This window comes from Equus quagga, unplaced genomic scaffold (assembly GCF_021613505.1).
Source record: "Equus quagga isolate Etosha38 unplaced genomic scaffold, UCLA_HA_Equagga_1.0 HiC_scaffold_710_RagTag, whole genome shotgun sequence".
Classification (NCBI taxonomy): Eukaryota; Metazoa; Chordata; class Mammalia; order Perissodactyla; family Equidae; genus Equus; species Equus quagga.
In genome coordinates, this window is record NW_025794459.1 from 14,501 (window position 1) to 35,378 (window position 20,878).

The window sequence follows — 20,878 nt, forward strand, 5'->3', positions numbered from 1 at the left end:
TGACATTAGACAAAATAGACTTTAAGACAAAATTGTTAAAGACGAACAGGACATTTTGTAACAATACGAGGGTCAGTCCATCAAGAAGATATAACAACTGTTAACATATACACACCAAACAACAGAGTCCCTAACACATGAGAGAAAACCTGAGATTGAAGGGAGAAACAGACAATTCAACAAGAGTAGCTGAAGACTTCCACAGCTCTCAAGTGGGTTTGTTCGTGTCCCCTCAAAATATGTTCCCGAGTCCTAACCCCTGGAACCTGTGATGGTGACCTCACTTGGAAATAGGGTCTTCACAGGTGGAATTAAATTAAGGATCTCAATACGAGATCATCCTCAATTTAGAGTGGATCCTAATTCCAATAGCTAGTGTCCTCATAAGAGAAAAGAGAGGGATATTCAGAGACTGATGCACAGATGCATTGGAAGACAGAGGCAGAGATCCGAGTTTTTCAGCCTACAGCTGATGAATTCCTTGAACTACCAGAGCTGGAAGAGGCATGGAAGGATTCTCCCCTAGGGCCTTCAGAGGGATTGCAGTCCTGCCAACACCTTGATTTCGGACTTCTGGCCTCCACAACTGTGAGAGAACATGTGTCTCCTATTTTAAACCACTAAGTTTACAGTACTTTGTTAGCGCAGCCCTAGGAACTAATACCATGTCACTTTCAATAATGGATGAATAACGAGGCATAAGATCAATAAAGAAATTGAATATTAGGAGATCTAACAGACTCCATAGAATTTTCCACTCAACAACAGAAAAAGGCACATTCTTCTCAAGTGCATGAAGAACATTCTTTAGGATACAATAGACCTTAACTTAGGCGTTAAACAAGGCCTCAACAAAATTTTAAAAATTGGAATCATAGAAACTATTTTTTCCAACCACAAATGAACGAAATTAGAAATCCACAACAGGAGAAAATTGGAATTTCATAAATGTGGAGAAATTAAACACTTTCCTAAATGACCAATAGCTATGGTCAATTGATTTTCAACAAGGAGGCTAAGACAATTCAATGGAGAAAGAATATCCTGTTCAACAAATGATGTTGGGAAAATTGGGTATCCACATGCAAAAGAATAAAATCAGGGCCCTTCCTCACACCATAGAGAAAAATTAACTCAATAGCTATTACGGACATAACTGTTACAGCTAAAACTATAAAACTTCTATAATAAAAACTTGGAGTATCTCTTTGCTCTTTGCATCCTTGGGTTAGGCAATGGTTTCTTAGATATGACATCCTGAGCACTACCAATAAAAGAAAAATAGATACATTTGACATCATCAAAATTAAAAACTTTCTTGATTTAAAGAAAGCACATTATAAAGACAGTGAAAAGACAGATTGGTAGAAAATACTCGCAAATTGTGCATTGATAATGGACTAGTAACCTGAGCATATTAAGCACTCTTACAACTCAACAATAAAAAGAAAAATAGCCCAATTACAACCTGGGCCAAAGATGTGAATAGGCATTTCTCCAAAGAAGATATGCAAATGGCCAATAAGCACATGAAAAGATGCTCAACATCATTAGTAATCAGGGAAATGCAAATCTAAACCCCAGTGAAATACCACTTCACACTCATGAGGATGGCTAAAATATAAAACATAGAAAACAAGTTTTCACAACAATGTGGAGAAATTGAAACCCTCATATATTGCTGACAGGAATGCAAAATGTGGGACAGACACTTTGGAAAACAGGAGGTGGTTTGTCAGAATGCTCAACATAGATTTGCCATATGACCCAGCAATTCTACTCGTAGATATACACCCAAGACAAATGAAAACACAAGTCCACACAAAAACTTGTACATGTATGTTTACAGCAGCATCATTCATAACAGCAGAAAAATGTAAATAATTTAAATGCTTAGCAACTGATGGACGGATAAACAAAATGCGATATATCCACATAATGGAATATTATTTACAAGACAATGACAATACCAGCAACCTCAACAAAGTATGAAGTCATCATACTCACCAAAAGATGGATAAACCTTGAACACACCATGCTAAGTGAAAGAATCCAGTCAGAGAAGATTGCATGCATGACATAATTTAAGTGAAATATCCACAGTAGGCAGGTCCACAGAAACACAAAGTGGATGAGTGACTGTCAGGGGTTGGGGTGGAGGAGTGGGTAGTGGGAATGGGGAGTGAATGTTACTGTACACGTGCTTTCCTTTGAGGGGTTGAAAGTGTTCTAGACAGAAGATGGTGTCAAGATGGCAGCATAGGAGGATTCTGAACTCACCTCCTCCCACGGACACAACAAATTTACAACTACTCTTGGAACAACGACCCATCAGAGAGAACTGACAACTGGATAAAAATAACCCCCACAACAAGGGACAGTCCTGATCGAGGTGGAAAGGCAGAAATTCCTGTCTGGAGAGAAAAAAGGCCACCTTTGCTAGCCACCATGCTTCACGGCCGGTCAGGAGCAATCTTAAGGTAGGAAGCCTTCCCTGGAGGAGTGGGGGATCTGAGCAAGAGAGTGTTACCACTATAGTCCGTGGCTTTTGGACCCAGCACAACCAAGATGAGTGTCCCAATATCTGGCTTTGCTGGCTACCAACTACAATGGAGAACACCCCCAGAAAAGCTATTGGAAATAAGGGAAAAAACCATGCTCTTAAAGGGCCCACACACAAATTCACCCATTTTGGAAAGCAACCTAAAATTACCAGAGAGGAGCACAGTCCTTTGATGAAAAGAGACTCACCAGACAGGCTCTGGGTGCATTTTGGTGAAAGGTGAGACCTCTCTGGGCACTGAGACATTGGTGGGAGCCATTTTTGTGACCTAGTCGAGGCAGGCTCACACAGACGCTGGCAGACGCCATTGGAGTTCTTCCCCTGGCCTGTTAGCCCAGGCTCTGCCCTACTCACTAGAGCACTGATTTAATCCAGCTCACCCAGGGCAGGCAGCCCACCCTAGGGACAGGCCCCACCCAACAGCAAGCCCTCAGGAAACTTTTGGGACCATATAGGTGGGGTGTCAGGAAGCCACTCTGCAGCCAGGTGAGTGGGTCCACCTCTGTGGGGACGGGTGGTCGTGAGGAGCGGGTGGAGTGTGTGAGGCATTGGTGGACTGTGTGGGGGCCTCTGCAGTGGGGCGACTGGGTCTGCATCAGTGGGCAGGGGTGCACACATGGGGCAGAACTGTGTTGACAGAGTATGCAGCCCTGTGCATGGTGGGGCCTGTCGGCTGCAGCAGACTTCTGCTTCTCATCAGCCACATAGGGGATCAGCCTCCCCTTCCAAAGCCTGAAACAGTTGGGTTCTCCTGTGCCTGGGGTAAGCCCCACTCAGCTGCAATCCTGAGAGAGCTGACACTAGCCTTACAGGCTGTAGGCCTACAACTGCAAGCCCCTGAGCCTAGCAACCAGACATGCTGGGGGCCTACTTATGTAACAGAAAAACTGTTACAAGAACGTGCTATTAGACCTAGCAGCCAACAGTTATGGGGTTCCCCAAACCCAACAAAGTGACTGAAGGATCCACAACAGCCACACACAGCTGAGAAACACAACCAGCTGGCCAGGGGGACAGCCAAGCCTCTCTGGCCACCTGAGCAAGAGCAAGCGTGCCACAACAGAGGGACACCTGTAGCCCACACAGGGGACACCCCTGGAATATTTGGAACTGGTGATGAGAGGGAATCACACTGCTGGGCCTCATAAGTCATCTCTTACATAAGCCCACCTCTTCAAGATGGGCAGATGTAGCTGACCAACCTGGTACATAGAAATAAGCACAGAGAAACAGGCAAAATGAGAAAACAAAGGAGTATGTTCCAAGTAAGGGAACAGGACAAAACCCCAGGAAAAGCACTAAACGAAGCAGAAATTTAAAAAAAAAAAAAAAGCTACCTGACAGAGTTCAAACAAAAAGTCATAAAGAGCTCACTGATCTTGAAAGAAGAATGGATGAACTCAGCAAGAAGGTCAACAAAGAATTGGAAAATATAAGAAAGAACCAATCAGAAATGAAGAATACAATACTGGAAAAGAAAAATTCACTAGAGGGACTCAGTAGCAGAGTAGATGATACAGAAGAATGGATCAGGGAGCTGGATGGAAAACTAGGGGAAATCACCCAAGCTGAACAGATAAAAGAAAGGAAAATTAGAAAGAATGAGGACAGTCTAAGGGACCTCTGGGACAACATCAAGCACACTAACATTCATATTATAGATGCCCCAGAAGGAGAAGAGAGAGACAAAGGGGTAGAGAATCTATTTGAAGAAATAATAGCTGAAAACGTTCCTAACCTATGGAAGGAAACAGACATCAGATAAAGGAAGTAGAGAGCACGAAACAAGATAAACCCAAAGAGGCCCACACCAAGATACACTATAATTAAATGTCAAGAATTAATGATAGAGAATCCTAAAAGCTGAAAGAGAAAGCCAGCAAGTTATATAGAGAGGAAACCCCATAAGGCTATCAGCCGTCTTCTCAGCAGAAACTGTACCGGCTAGAAGGGAGTGGCACGATATATTAAAGTGCTGAAAGGAAAAACCCTACAGCCAAGAAGGCTCTACCCAGCAAGGTTATCATTCAGAATGGAAGGAGAGATAAAGAGCCTCCCAGACAGGAAAATCTAAAGGAGTTGATCACCAAGAAACCAGCCCTACAAGAAATGCTAAAGGGACTTCTTTAAGTGGGAAAGAGAAGGCCACAAACAGGAAAAAGAAAATTATTTTTAAAAAAGCAATAAACTCATTGGTAAAGGCAAATATACAGTAAAGGTAGCAGATGAAGCACTTATAAAGATAATATGAAGGTCAAAAGACAAAAGTGCTAAACCTATGTATTTCCATGATAAGAGGGTAACGGATAAACACACACAAGAAAAGAGGTTACACATGATACCAAAAACATAAAATGTGGGAAAAGGGGAGCAAAAGAGTACAGCTTCTAGCAGGAGGTCAAACTAAAGAGTCCATTGACTTAATATAGATTGCCATGTGTAGGTTATTATATATGAACCTCATGGTAATCACAAACCAGAAACCTATAATAAATACACAAAAAATTAAGAGAAAAGAACCCAAAGATAACACTAAAGAAAACCATCAATCCACAGGGAAGAGTGAAAGAGAAGAAGAAAGGAACAGAGAAAAATTGCTAAAACATCCCTCCAAAAATAACATGATGGCAATAAGTACACAATTATCAAGGGCTTCTTTAAATGTCAATGGACTAAACGCTCCAATCAAAAGGGATAGGGTGGACTGGATAAAAAAAAAAGACCATATATATGCTGCATACAAGAGACACTCACAAACTGAAAGTGAGGGGATGGAAATAGTTACTCCATGTAAATTTCAATGGAAAGAAAGCTGGGGTAGCAATACTCACATCAGACAAAACAGACTTTAAACAAACACTGTAACAAGAGACAAAGAAGGGCTCTACAGAATGATAAAGGCAACAATGCAACAAGAGGATATAACATTTGTAAATGTAAATATCTATGCACCCAACATAAGAGCACCTAAATACATAAAGTGATTATTAGCAAACATAAAAGGAGAAATAGACAGCAATAATAATAATGGTATGGTATTTAGCACCCCACTTACACCAATGGATAGGTCATTCAAACAGAAGATCCATAAGAAAATATTGGCCTTAAATGACACAGTAGACCTGGTGGACTTAGCAGATATATACAGAATGTTCAATCCAAAAACCGCAGAACACACATTCTTTTCAAATGCACATGGAACATTCTCCAGGATAGATCACATATTAGACCACAAAACAAGTCTCAATAAATTTAAGAAGATTTGAAATAATACCAAGCATCTTTTTGACCACAACAGTATGCAACCAGAAATCAACTACAGGAAGAAAATCAGAAAAGCCACAAATATGTGGAGATTAAACAAAATGCTACTGAACAACGATTGGGTCAATGAAGAAATCAAAGGAGAAATTAAAAAATACCTGGAGACAAATAAAAATGAAAATATGATGTACCAAAATTTATGGGATACAGCAAAAGCCATTCTAAGAGGGAAGTTTATAGCAATACAGGCCTACCTCAACAAACAAGAAAAATCCCAAATAAACAATCTAACAGTGCTCCTAAAGGAACTGGAAAAAGAAGGACAAACCAAGTCCAAAATCAGTAGAAGGAAGGAAATAATAAAAATCAGAGCAGAAATAAATGAAATAGAGACTTAAAATAAATAGCAAACATCAATGAAACCAATACTTGGTCCTTTGAAAAGATAATCAAAATTGACAAATCTTTAGCCAGACTCACAAAGAAAAAAAGAGAGACAGCTCAAATAAATAAAATCAGAAATGAAAGAGGAGAAATTACAGCGGACACCTCAGAAATACAAAAGATTATAGGAGAATATTATGAAGAGCTATACGCCAACAAATTGGAAAATCTAGAGAAATGGATAAATTCTTAGAATCATACAACCTTCCAAAACTGAATCAAGAAGAAGTAGAGAATTGGAATACACCAATCATCAGTAAGGAGATCAAAACAGTAATCAAAACCCTCCCCAAAAATAAAAGTCCAGGACCAGACGGTTTCCCCGGTGAATTCTACCAAACATTCAAAGAAGAATTAATATCTATCCTCCTCAAACTCTTCCAAAAAATTGAAGAGGAGGGGAGCTTCCAAACTCATTCTATGAAGCCAATGTTACCCTGATACTGAAACCAGACAAGGACAACACACAAAAGAAGAAAATTACAGGCCAGTATCACTGATAAATATCAATGCAAAAATGCTCAACAAAATACTAGCAAATTGAATACAACAATACATTAAAGAGCTCGTACACAATGAACAAGTGGGATTTATTCCATGGATGCAAAGATAGTTCAACATCTGCAAATCAATCAATACGATACACCACATTAACAAAATGAAGAATAAAAAATCACATGATCATCTCAATAGCTGCAGAGAAAGCATTTGACAAGATACAGCATCCATTTATGATAAAAACTCTGAATAAAATGAGTATAGAAGGAAAGTGTCTCAACATAACAAAGGCCACATATGAAAAACCCACAGCTAATATCATTCTCAATGGAGAAAAACTGAAAGCTATCCCTCTAAGAACAGGAACCAGACAAAGATGCCCACTTTCACCACTCTTATCTAACATATTATTGGAAGTGCTAGCCAGAGCAATCAGGCAAGAAAAAGTAATAAAAGGGATCCAAATTGGAAAGGAACAAGTGAAACTGTCACTATTTGCAGATGACATGATTTTATATACAGAAAACTCTAAAGAATCCATGAAAAACTTTTAGAAGTAATAAATTAATATGGTAAAGTTGCAGGATAAAAAATCAACATACAAAAGTCAGTTGTGATTCTATACACTGACAATGAAGTAGTGGAAAGAGAAATTAAGAAGACAATCCCGTTTTCAATTGCAACACAAAGAATATAATACCTAGGAATAAACTGAACCAAAGAGGTGAAAGATCTGTACACTGAAAAGTATAAAACATTGTTGAAAGAAATAGAAGAAGCCACAAAGAAATGGAAAGATACTCTGTGCTCATGGATTAGAACAATTCACATAGTTAAAATGTTCATATTTCCTAAAGCAATCTACAGATTCAATGCAATCTCTATCAAAGTTCTAACAGCATTTTTCACAGAAACAGAACAAAGAATCCTAAAATTTATATGGAACAACAAAAGACCCCAAATAGCCAAACGAATCTTGAGAAAAAAGAACAGAGCTGGAGGTATCACAGTCCCTGATTTCAAAATATACTCCAAAGCTGTTGTAACCAAAATATCATGGTAGTGGCACAAAAACAGACACACAGATCGATGGAACAGAACCAAAAGCCCAGAAATAAACTTACACATCTATGGACAGCTAATTTTCGACAAAGGAGCCAAGAACATACAATGGAGAAAGGAAAGTCTCTGCAATAATTGATGTTGGGAAAACTGGACAGCCACATGCAAAAGAATGAAAGTATACCATTATCTTTCACCATATACAAAAATTAATGAAAAATGGATTAAAGACTTGAAGGTAAGACTTGAAACCATAAAAATTATAGAAGAAAACATAGGCTATACACTTTGATATCAGACTTAGCAGCATATTTTCAAGGAGCACTTCCAACTGGGCAAGAGAAACAATAGAAAAAATAAGCAAATGGGACTACATCAAACTAAAAAGCTTCTGCACAGCAATGGAAATCATCAACAAACTAAAAGACAACCTAACAATTGGGAGAAGATATTTACGAACCATATATCAGATAAGAGGTTAATATTCAAAATATACAAAGAAACATACATCTCAACAACAAAAAAACTAACAACCCAATTAAAAAATGGGCAAAAGATCTGAACAGACATTTCTCCAAAGAAGATATACGGATGGCCAACAGGCACATGAAAAGACGTTCAACATCACTATCAGGGAAATGTTAATCAAAACAACAATGAGAGATCACCTCACTCCCGTCAGAACGCCTATAATTAACAAGACAGGAAACAATGAGTGTTGGAGAGGATGTGGGGAGAAGGGAACACTCGTACACTGCTGGTGGGAGCGCAGACTGGTGCAGACACTATGGAAAGCAGTATGGAGAATCCTCCAAAAATTAAGAATAGATCTACCATGTGATCCAGCTGTCCCACTGCTGGGTATTTATCCAAAGAACTTGAAGACACAAAGGCATAAATATACATGCACCCCTATGTTCATTGCAGCATTATTCACAATAGCCAAGACTTGGAAGCAACCTAGGTGCCCATCAAGAGACGAATGGATAAAGAAGATGTGGTATACATACACATGAAATACTACTCAGCCATAAAAAATGAGGAAATCCGGTCCTTTGTGACAACACGGATGGACCTTGGGGGTATTATGCTGAGTGAAATAATTCAGAGGGAGAAAGTCAAATACTGTATGACCTCACTCATAAGTAGGAGATAAAAACCAGAAGGAACAATCACATCGAGACAGAGATTGGACTGGTGGTTAGCGGGGGCGTGGAGGCGGGTGGACGGGGTGATGAGGCACACGTGTGATGATGGATTCTAATTAGTCTCTGGGTGGAGAACAGGATGTAATCTACACAGAAATCAAAATATAATGATGTACACCTGACAGTTATGTAATATAAAAAATGTAACCACAATTAAGAAAATGTTCTAAAATTAGATTGTGGCGAAGGCTGCACAACTCCATGGTTAGTTTAAAAGTCACTGATCTGGACAATTGAAAGCGGTAAATTTTAGGGATGTGAAATACATTTCAATGAAAATGTAAAAACATTAAACCTAGTATGAAAAGCTGACAATAAAAGACAGCAAGCTCTGGAGGGTGGCTGTCTGGATTGGAATCCCAGCTCTGCTACGTGCCAGCTGTAAACCTTTGGGCATTCACCTAAACTATGTGTGCCTCAGTTTACTCAACTGTAAAATGGGGCAAATGAAAGTACGCATCTACTTCATTGTATTGGTGTGAGGATTAATTAAGATATCACATAGAAAAATGGTTAGAAAAGTGCCTGGCCCAAAAGAAGCACCTTGTAAATCTTAACTATGATACAATCTACTATTTTGATTATTTAAATCAGCTCTACTTTTCCAAATTAAAAATTGGAATATGCTATAGGATTTGGATAAAGAAGCAGGCTAGATTTTGTTAGTTTTGATTTCATCTTTGCAATTTGAAGGACAGAGATTGAAAGACATTCTCCTTAATTGTTATCTTCCACCAGAAAAATTCCCTGGGGATTATTACCTAGTCTCTCTCCATATTATGCTCTCGGGTAATCAAAATACTATGCTGGTTCTATGATGGCCATGGTCATGCTGGAGAAGATAAGGACAAACGGGAAAGTGCATTTACCGGGTGGTTGTTCCATAAAGGTCTGGCCTGGATGCTGCAGAAATGGCCACGATCACAGCCAGGACTCTGTAGCCCACAGGGAACATGAGCTTCTTCATGAACCTGCTCACACTGGAGCAGTTGACCACCATCAGGTTGCGCGCAGTGAGGAAGAGGTGCAGGCCCTCCAGCAGCATCCAGGTGAAGGAGGCCAGGTAGAGATAGTGTAAGGCGCCTGCGATGATGGCACACAGCACCTAGGGGAGGAGTGAGGCCTCACCAGGAGGGACTGTCGTGGTGGAGTGTGGTCCCAGGACCTGTCCTTTATGCTGGCATTGAGTTCAGAGCACCTGGTGTTAGGTCAAGGTCATCGAAAGTAGAGGTGGCTGATAATCAATGCCGGCACTGCCTGCCTTGGCACCACTCCTCAGGCCTCCTGAGGGACCCAAGGCTGTATTATTAAGGCATCCAGGGCAGCATGGCTGCACGGACTCAGCACCCCCTGGGGCAGGCCAGAGGGTCCACGGCGACAGGGTCAGTACCTGGATCTCCGTTCAGTCGATGGCTGTGAGGAAGAGGAGGTGGGCCAGGAAGAGGCAGAGCGAGAGCTGCAGGTGGAGCGAGGTGCTGATGTTCTGGATGGCTCTGCAAAGCAGGAAGGTGAGGGCCGCCAGGAGGACGCACAGCAGAGAGAGGCTCAGCCCCACGTGGGTGATCACAGCCAGCATGGGGTCCTCCTCCTAGGACCCAGCAAAGAGAAGATCACAGTCACCCCTTCCTGCTCTGGGGTAATGGCCCTTCCACCATTTTTATTTTTATATTTAGGCATAGAAAAATTAGGAATGGAGGAGCCAGGTAAACTTGTGATGTTTGACTAAGTACCTACAGGTTCAGAACATTAGGACACCATGGGATTGTGAACTGATTGATTCAGAGCCTGGACGAAGCCCCGCCTCTCACAAGGGCTTATTTTCCTTTAGAGGTCACCTGAGTGAGTCTCTGGTTTTGGTGACCTAGAGGAACTCACCAGCTCATCCAGTCAGGGGAGGAGGCCAACACGGCCCCTGACCCACCTGTTCTCACTGGCTCCAGTGGTGCCCTCTGCCAAATTGTCCTTTCTGCAGACACTGAGCACTCCTGCACCAGAGACCCCTGAGGTGAGCAGAGGTCTAATTTGGCGACCATATCCCTGCCCCCAGGTAGACACACCCCTTCTTCCAGGTTTCCAGCAAAAGCCAATCCAGTGCTGCTGTGAAGGCATATGGCAGATGGAGGTCCCACATCAGGTCCTACATCAACTGACTTGAAGAGAAGGAGTTTCTGCTGGGTGGGCCTGGTCTAACCAGGTGAAACCCTGAAAGATCTGGGCTTTTCCTGGAGAAAAACACTCAAAGTTCAAGCGAGTTTTGATGTGAGGGAGCTTCAGCTGCTGGCCTCCAGATAGGACCACTGACACCTTGTGAGAGAGCCCAGGAGACAACCACACGAGATGGGATGCAGGCGGCCCCCAGGTGCTGAGCATGGTCCCCCGCTGCCAGGTAGCAAGAAAGTGGGACCTCAGTCCTACAACTGCAAGGAATTGAATTCCCCCAACAACACACAGTGCAGAGGAGGACCCCAGGCCTCAGAGAAGAGGCTCATAAGACCTGTAAGATGCTGACAGACAGCCCAGCTGCACCATGCAGGACTGCTGACCTGCAGAGACTGGGGGTGACACATCTGTGGGTCTTTAAGCTGCTGCATCTGTGGGAGTTGGTTACACTGTGATAGACTTTGAATGCAGCCCCTCTCAGGGCCCTCACCTGCACGTTGTAGTGGGCCATGAGGACGGCAATGCTGCTCAGGTGGGTACACTGGCAGGTGGTGCTGGTGTCTCTAGTGCCCACCGTCTGCAGCCTGTGGTGGCCCAATGACCACATCCACCCTGATCACGGTCCCGGAAGACACAGAGCACCTTCTGCCTTGGCCCAGGGGTCACTGACTGTAGGATCAGGGAGTGAGTGTGAGCTGCTGGTTGTGATGCTCGGAAATGCTGACCCAAAGCTGCCTTGCAACAGGCTTTCCTGGGGATATGATGCACCCAAACGGGAGCCTCCCTCAACCCTAAGGCTGCGCCCAGGACTCAGGCCTTTTCCCCACCCACAGCCCCCTCCCACCTGGACTCACATGGTTAAAGATGAAGGTGACTGGGGAGCTGAGGTTCTGAGTGTCATTGTTGCTCGAAAAGGCGGTGATGACATCTGAGAGCAGGACATGGGTGACTTCCTGCAGCAAGTCCTTGTGTGTCTCCCATACAACTTCCTGCCTCTCAGGGTCCAGGACCAGGGGCGCCTCAGCCAGCAGCTTTCCCATCCCTGGGGTGGAGACAAGGCCCACCACAGAAGGGCCTGCAGGACGAGGGCAAGGTTGACATCTTGGTGTCCCCAAGAGGACCCCTCCTTCTTCAGAGGGACTTTCTCCTTCTGGCCTCTCCATACCCGACACTTCCCTTTAACATTTAATCCTCTATTTGTCTCATCCCTGGACACTTGTCCCACTGTGAAGCCTCAGTGGCCTTCTCCCCATCTCAGCCTTTACCTGAGTCAGCAGATCCCTGCACCGTCTCCCAGTTCAGCAGCATCTTTGCCCGATTCTGACTCAAGGAGATACTCCTGTTTCCCTGCTCCAGCACCTCCAGGGTCAGCTCTGAGAGTCGTGCGAGGCACACCGGGACTTAGATTAGCAATTGTGACTAAGTGGTTGATACAATATCATTGTTTCATATATATATGTATGTATATGCCAATATTATGTGTAATGCTATTATTTTTGTACCAAACAAAACCATTCTTTTATATATACTATAATATTGCATCTAATATTTAGTAAAAATAATAATGGTTATATATGTATATCATCTGAATTTACAAAGGATTATAACAGAAACTATGAGTAATTATTCAATAACGAATTAGGTAACCTGGATGAAACAGACAAATTCCTGGAGTCATATAAACTACAAAAGTGACCGAAGAATAAAAAAGTCTGAACAGCCGTATAAAGACGTAAATAGATTTAATCAGTAATCAAAATATTCCCCAAATGAAAAGATCAGACCAGACAGCTTCACTGGTGAATTCTACCCACCATTCAAGGAAGAATTAACAGGAATCCTTTGCAAACTCCTTTATAAAATAGAAGAGGAAGGAACACTACCTAAATAACCCTAGAAGGCCACCACGACCTTGAAAACAAACCCAGAGAAAGACGTCGCAATAAAAGAAAACTACGGACACACCTCTTATGGACACAGATGAAAACATCTTCAGTGAATATTAGGAATAATTTATCCAAAGAGACTCAAGATATGTACACAAAAGACTCTAAAAGATTGGTGAAAGAAATTAAAAACCCTAAATAAATGGAAAGACATCCTTTGTTCATGATTCGGAACTTAATATTGTTAAGATGGCAATACTCCCCAAAATGACCTACAAATTCAGTGCAATACAATCAATATGCAACAACATTTATTATTTTTTGTAGAAATGGAAACACTGATCCTAAAATTCATATGGCATTGCAAGAGGCCCAAAGACCCAAAACAATCTTGAAAGTGAAAAACAAATTTGGAGCACTCACACCTTCTGATTTCAAACTTAGTACTATCCTATGGTAATCAACACACTATGGTGCTGGCGTGAGAATAGACAGATAGGACAACAAAATAGAATTGGGAGTCCAGAGATCAGCCCATATATCTACGGTTAGTTGATTTTCAACAAGGAATGCAAAGACCCCTCAATGGAGAGCAAATACTCTCTTCCACAAATGATGCTGGGACATCTGGATATCCACAAGCAAAGAAGGGAACTGGACACCTACCTCACACAATACACAAAAATTAATTCAAAATGGACCAGAGACCTAAATTTAGGCACTAATATCAGAACAATGAGGATAATATATAGAGACCTCTTACAACTCAACAACCTAAAGCCAAACAACCAAATTTAAAAATGGGCAAAGGACTTCAGTAAACATTTCACCAAAAAACAGACACTAATATTCAACCATTGCACGAAAAGACGTTAAATGTGGTGAGTCATCAGGAAAATGCAAATCAAGTCCAGAATGACAAATCACCTCACAGACACTAGAAAGTTAGTGATCAAAAAACAATTTGGAGGTAACAAGTGTCTCTGAGGATGAGGAGATTGGAACCCTTGTACTTCACTGGTGGGAACAGAAAGTGGTGCAGCCATCTTGGAAAAATAATTTGGTGGTTCCTCAAATGTTGAACATGGAATTACCACATCACTCAGCAATTCCACTCCTAAGTATGTACCCCAAAGAACTGAAAACTGGTATTCAAACAAAAACTTGTACACCAGTATTCAGAGTAACATTACTCACAGTGGTCAAAAGGTACAGCAACCCAGCTGTCCATCGATGGATGAATGGATAAACAGAGAGGTATATCCTTACATGGGAATATTATTCAACCATAAAAAGGAAAGAAATACTGACACACGTTAATACATGGATGAACCTCGAAAACACTATGCTGGGTGAAAGAAGCTAGACTAAAAGGTCACATGTTGTAGGATTCTATGTGCATGAAATGTCCACGATAGGCTAATCCACAGGGACGGAAAACAGATTCGTGGTTGCTAGGGGCTGGGGGAGGGAGGAATGAGGAGCGACTGCTTAGTGGCTGCAGGGTTTACTTCTGGGGCGATGAAGCTATTTCAGAAATAGAGGTGATGGCTGTACAACTCCATGAATGTACCAAATGCCACTGAATTTTACACTTTGGTACAAATGGTGAATTTTATTTTATGTGAATTTAACCTCAATAAAATAAATCATACTTCAATATCAAGTAATATTAAATTAATATTGTCCAAATTTAATAATCTGTTTTCTTTTGAAGCCATTCCTATTTTATCTCAAATTCATTAAATTAAATTCATCCTCTGCTGATAATTTATATTATGATGAAAATGCCTATTATTTATAGCTTTTCTTCATTTCTTTTAATCTCCTATTTTAATTTGTTTAAGAGAAGAACACTGAGATGCAAGCATGGTCACTGGCTCCAGTGAGGTAGGGGAGGAACGAGGCGGAGGACGGGCAGAGCAGGATCCCGGGGCAGACTCGGGTACTTGCCTGTGCCTGCAGGTGAATTGAAGGTCAACGACCCATTGGACAGAGCCTGGCTCAGCCCTCTCAGGACATCCTCCAGGCCAAAGAGCAGGTTAGCGGCCATACAGTGCTGCTCTGAGCAGGGCAGGGTCTCCAGGTCCCCTGGGGTCTCCAGCAGATCATCCACCACGTGTATGAGACCCTGGAGGATGGGGACAGAGTCAGTGGGCCATGAGCAGAGAGTCTGCATGAAGACCTTGCCCACTTAGCTCAAAGAACAGACCCTAGAGACTATTTGGGAATAAATGTGGCACCGGATGGGATTCCCTGTGTCTTTGCCCCTGGAATCCAGCCACTCAGAGGTCATCCTGTTGGTGAATGCCAAGGGTGACATGAACCCGAAGTCCAGGGAAGCAAGAGGGAAGGTGTCAACAGCTGTACGTGGGCGTCTCACAGTGAGTACAGACACATGCTGGGGGCTGTCACCACCCACCCGGGAGGACCGGGGGGGTCAGAGCAGGGCGCCATCATGTTGGAGTCCGCCTCCTCCCAGACCAAAGATTTACCAGGCCTCTGTGGGGAAGGGGTTCCTCCACCTTGCTTCCTCTGGGTCCTGCCCCTACCTGGACGGTGACCTGGGCCGAGGCTGGCTTGAAGTGTTTGAGCAGATCCTGGACTCTTTCAAAGAAGTGGGAGAGACTCTGGGGGGAGGGGAGAAGAAGGGGTCAGGGAGCCTCGAGGGTGGGCGGGGAGCTTGGGGAAAAGAGGCGGACAGGGCGGGCTGCACGGGGGGGATTCCTGCCTCCCCCGGCACCTGCTGGAGCCACTCACCTGGCTCTGGATTCTGGGGGGCGGAGCCCAGGTGGGGAAGGTCACCTCTGCAGGGGACAGACAGGTGTTCATTAGCGCTGAGAGGGTGGAGTCTGGGGTCGGGTCAGATCAGGTACCTTCGCACACGGTGGTGTTTTGGTCGTCGCGGAGCCCCGGCAGGGGTGTCCACCCTCGGCGGCAGCGGCACTTGTATGAGCCCAAGGTGTTGACGCAGATGGTGGAGTTGTGACATGGGTGCCGCCCGGACCTGCACTCATCGACATCTGGGGACACGAAGATGGGGTCAGGCCAGGTAACAGCCTGGATGAGGCCCCTCTCCCCTCCACGCCCTGCCCCCTTCTCCCTATTTGCGTCCCCTCAGCCCCTCGGCTGGAGGTGACGCCACCTGGTGATGGCACACCCCGGGTGGTGACTCGAGGTCATGGGGAGTGCAGAGGAGACACAACAGGTGAGCTAGACGGATGTGCAGGTTGTGAAATAGTAGGAACCTTCACCCCAGTTAGTAATCAGCTGCTGCCTGGGGTCCCGGGAGCCTTCCCCACGGTACCCCAGCTCCTTCTCCAGGACCCCCAGATCTTTTCCCATTTGGTCTCTAAAGGCTTAGCACCTGGCCCAGCAGGCACCCCCAGCCTTCATGCTGCTGGGGCCGCATGGGAGCCATCGAGTATGTGAGCAGCTGTTCTGAGTGGGGGTCCCCAGGAGTGCAGCCACTGAGCTCTGGACCTGTACAGATGGTGCTGTCTGGGCCTTCGGGGGACCCAGGAACCGGCTTGCAGCCAGGGTGGCAGAGGCACTTGTAGCCCCCCACAACATTGAGGCAGTGGGTGGAGCTGTGGCAGGGATTGTGCCCCGAGGCACATTCGTTCACATCTGAGGACAAAGCCAGAGGGTCAGGCCCTGCCCTCCACTCACTGCACACCCCTCACGGCCCGGCACTAGGACCCCAGCATTATTGCACGCGCCACCACCTGGTGACCTTCACCTTCACCCTCAAAGCACCTTATGATGGTCTCCCTGCAACGTGGCCTTGCAGGGACCACGGACCCCAGTTTACAGGCAGGGAAACCAGGAGGGAAACTGAGTCATGAGGGCCGGAATTTTTGACCAAGGACTCTTGCCGGCTCCCTCCAAGGGCCTGCTCCAGGTTCCCTTTCTGGAAAATGGAAGTGATAGCTTCCCCTGCTCCCGCGTGACAGTCGAGGAAGGGGCGAGGTCTGGGGGTGCTCTCAGGGGCAGGGGGATCCACAGGGGACCCAGGCCCAGGGACCCATCTGCCTCCCTGCTCTGTCAGGGACCTTCAGGGAGGTGGTCCCCTGGGCAGGCTCCACAGGTGTCAGCGTTGCAAGGCCTGAGGATTGGCTCCTCCTCGGACTGCAGGACCCACCTCGGCTCCTTCACAGTCCATCCAGCCTCGGTGTCTCCCCAGGGCTCTACCTGCGCACAGGTTCGGGTCTTCGGGTTGAGCTCCAAGCCGGGCAGGCACGTGCAGGTATAGCTGCCCAGGATGTTGATGCAGACACTGCGGCCTTTACAGATTCTGGGTTTCTGCTGACATTCATCCATGTCTGCAAGGGGAAGGAGAGGACGTGTCCTGCAGCCGTGGGCAGCCCTGGGGGCTGGAAGGCAGCCACAGTTCCTGGCAGAGAAGCATCTGGAAGGCCCCACTGTCTGTTCCCTGGTGAGTGGGTGCCTTTACTCATTCACGTGGAGGCCTGTGGGTGGATGTGGTGGCCTGGATGCGCTGATGACCAGAAGTGGCTGGAGGTGGCCTGAGTCCTCCCTGTCCCCAGCTCTGACTCCCTCAGCCTCCCTGGGCAGCTCTCAGCCGGGGTGGGGACAGCAAGGCCACCTGCATCTGAGGATGTGGTCAATGGCCAGGTGGGCCTTCTGGGATCGAGTGCAGGGAAATGCTGCGTTCCCCGAGCAGCACCTTCCTGGACCGAGCGATGGCCTTTGTTCAGGGTGGGTGCTTCTGGCTGAGTTCTCCTTGGAATCCCAGTGACGCTGGTAGGACAGTGCTCTCCCATCCATGCTCACTCTGAGACTCCAGCTCCGTGGAAATGGACAACGAGACACCCCTGAGCCAGGCCCCTGCAGAAGGAGGCGTTTGGCAGAAGAAGGGAGAGTGAAGATGGTGCTGGACAGTCCAGGGCGACCCAGACAGCAGGCGCCAGGCTGGGTGGACAGTGGGGCTGACATCCAGCCAGCCAGCCTTGGGGCTGTGAAGGTGTCTTTTCCTGATTCCCATGAAGACATCTTCTGGACTGACAGAAGTGGGGAGATTCACATTGGATCAAGGCCAGCAGTGGGTGAGGTCTGGGTGGCTGGAAGGGGAGCAAGTGCTGATGGGTGAGGGGTGGCAGAGGTTTCTGTCTTCTCAGCCCTCGGCCTCCCCCCAGAGACGCAGAACGGTGGGCCCCGTGGGGTTGTTTCAGCCTCCATCTTCTGTGCCCAAGTGGCCCAGGTCAACGTGGGGCCTGGCTTGACCCCTCTGGGAGAGGGTCAGCCTGGGGCGATGGTCCATGACAATGTCCTCTCTTGCCATTTGGTTCTCTTGGAGCTCTTCTGTCACCTGATTCTCTGAGTTTGTTGGGGGGAGTTTCCATGTCACACTGTCCACCCCTGACCCTGCTCACCCCAGGTCCCAGTTCATCTGCCTTGCCCACGGGCCATGAGCTGAAACTACTGGGGAGGGTCCGGGCAGCGCCTTGTCCAGAGAATTAGATGGAGGCAGAGCAGCAGGGTCAGGTGGCAGGAGGCGTCTTCACCAGGTGGGGATGTTGGCCAGGGCCAGAGCCAGCCGGGGAATGTGCACCTGCCCTTGAATCTCCCCCCTCTCATGTTTCTGGATGGGGCGCCTGGGTCCATCATGGCCTGGGGACTCTGAGGGTGCTCCAGCTGTGGCCGAGCCCCTGTGGGCTTCTGGCAGTGACTGAAGAGGATGGATACTGTGCTGGTACCAAGACACTGTGAGCCCGTGAGGTCTCTTGATGCCAACCCTCTCTTTTGTTTCATGAAAATAAGATGCCATGTGGGCAAGGATGACATTCCAAAATTGCAGAAGTGTCCCTCTGTGGAGGAGTCTGAGCGTTGAGATTCAAAGAGGGCAAGTGACTAGGTCGGTGCCAGGACGGCCCTCTGCTACCTGGAGAAAGTGGCGCAAATGACCCCAAACCTCATAGACGAGGAGATGGCAGATGCGGGGTGGTTCTTACCTTGACACGTGTTCTCACTCTCGTTTCTGAACGTTGTTGCCCCAGAAACGAGTCCATATCCAGGGGTACATGTGCAGTAGTAGCTCCTGTCCACATTCTGGCAATCCGCGTATTTTCCACAGGACACTGCCAAGGGTGGGCCACACTCATTGAAGTCTGGAACACAACAGGGCAGAGGGTCACCTCCCAAAGGTGAGAGTTCCCAGAGACCAGAGACACTGGGCCCAGCCTGACTCTGCCACAGGGATGGTACAGAACTCAGCTCCCGGGTGGCACCCCTTGACAGAGCTGGGCTGGAGCCATCTACTCCAGAAATTCTGCTAATTGTCTGCTCATCTCCACTCTCTGGCTGGGCCTGAGGGCACATAGATTCAGAAACTCTGCTGTCCCATGACAGGGGCTGGTGGGAGGTGTGCACCCCTCTCCACAGCTGGAGGGGTAGACGGAGGCACTGACTCAGCTCCGGACCCTCTCCTGGGGTGCTCTCGGCACCACTGGGGACCCAGGAGTGTACTCCAGTCAGGGTGCCAGTGGCATTGAAGGCCACTCTCGATGCCGAGGAAGGGGATGGAGCCATAGTGGGGGCTGTCCAGGGCCACGCTCATCATTCACACCTGGGGATAAAGCCAGGTGGTCAGGAGCCTGCCCAGCGCTGGCTTCCATCGCCCTTTACTCACAGTGGCCCAAGTGCACCCACACTCCCCATCAGGTACTCCCCCAGCTCCCCAGGTCAGGCCTTTCCCAGATGCCTCAGGATGTTTGCAGGGGAGTCTTGCCGTCTCCACCCCGAGGGAAGTCTCCCCTTATCAGAGCCTGTGGTGGATGTGAAATGAGGAAGCAGCACAAGCTGCTCACGGCTGAGTCATCGTGGGTGTCTTCTGGCATCTTCTCTCTCCTTGTTCTCCCATCATGAGCAGAACGATGCCCATGCACCACATCCCCTTTGAGCAGCTCAGGACCCACAGAGCAAGGGCTGCACAGCGTAACTGAAAAGAGCATCAGCTTAGTAAGAACCACAGATGCAAAACGAATCAACATGCAGGGCAGGAATGCGGCCCGTGTGCATCCAGGGAGGGGACCAGAGACTTCAGCGCCTGAAAGGACTCACAGCGTCATGGTGAGTCAGGCAGGTGACTGGTCTCCCCCAGATGGGAGCTCTCTTTTCTGCACCTGCAGACTTCCCTTCTAAGGCCCAGACCCAGGCTGTGGGTGTCAGCACCAGCAGAGGACAGGACACAGGAGGGATGCACGCCTGAGGGATTTGTGTTCAGCCCCCACCTGGCAACGGGGCTTCGCTCCTCTGTTCTATGATGGCGACAATGGCTGGACATCTGTTCCCAAGGTTGAGGGGAGAGTGTGAAGCCTAGTGTGGGACCACTGAGAATGAGGTGCAAGGGATGGGGGGAGACACGAGGATGGGACATCTCCACCTGACAGGAGCCCTCACAGGCCTGATCTCGGTGAAGTAGAACTTCTGCTCTGCCGTGTCATAGGTGCACCTAGAGCTGCAATGCACAAAGTCCTGCCTTGTCTCCTCAAAGGCAGACAGGCTTCAGAGCATCCGGCATCCAGCCCTTTGGACAGCTAAGAAACAACTCGCTCTGCTCAGGGCTCTTACCGCATAGCAGGAACATGTCTTACAAAGGCCTGTGAAACGCAGTTGCTTCCCAGGCCTGATCCTGCTGAAGTAGAACTTCTGCTCTGCCATGGCCTACATGGACCTAGAGCTGCAAGTCACAAACTCCTGCCTTGTTTCCACAATGGGAGACAAGTCCCTCAGCGTCCAGCTTCCAGCTCTTTGGGCAGCTAAGAAACAAC

General features: G+C 46.7%; 1 protein-coding gene across 1 annotated transcript in view; it reads right to left on the reverse strand.

Annotated features, from left to right (window-relative positions):
* Positions 1 to 20,878, reverse strand: part of LOC124232526 (adhesion G protein-coupled receptor E2-like) — a 32,112-nt gene that overhangs the window by 10,067 nt on the left and 1,167 nt on the right. The window contains 14 exon segments of the mRNA XM_046649487.1: positions 9,909 to 10,144; positions 10,430 to 10,627; positions 11,690 to 11,778; positions 11,781 to 11,864; positions 12,044 to 12,274; positions 12,465 to 12,572; positions 15,039 to 15,216; positions 15,638 to 15,715; positions 15,846 to 15,892; positions 15,962 to 16,108; positions 16,569 to 16,715; positions 17,280 to 17,306; positions 17,309 to 17,410; positions 19,061 to 19,216. Of these exon segments, the coding sequence (XP_046505443.1) occupies positions 9,909 to 10,144; positions 10,430 to 10,627; positions 11,690 to 11,778; positions 11,781 to 11,864; positions 12,044 to 12,274; positions 12,465 to 12,572; positions 15,039 to 15,216; positions 15,638 to 15,715; positions 15,846 to 15,892; positions 15,962 to 16,108; positions 16,569 to 16,715; positions 17,280 to 17,306; positions 17,309 to 17,410; positions 19,061 to 19,216 (1,828 nt within the window).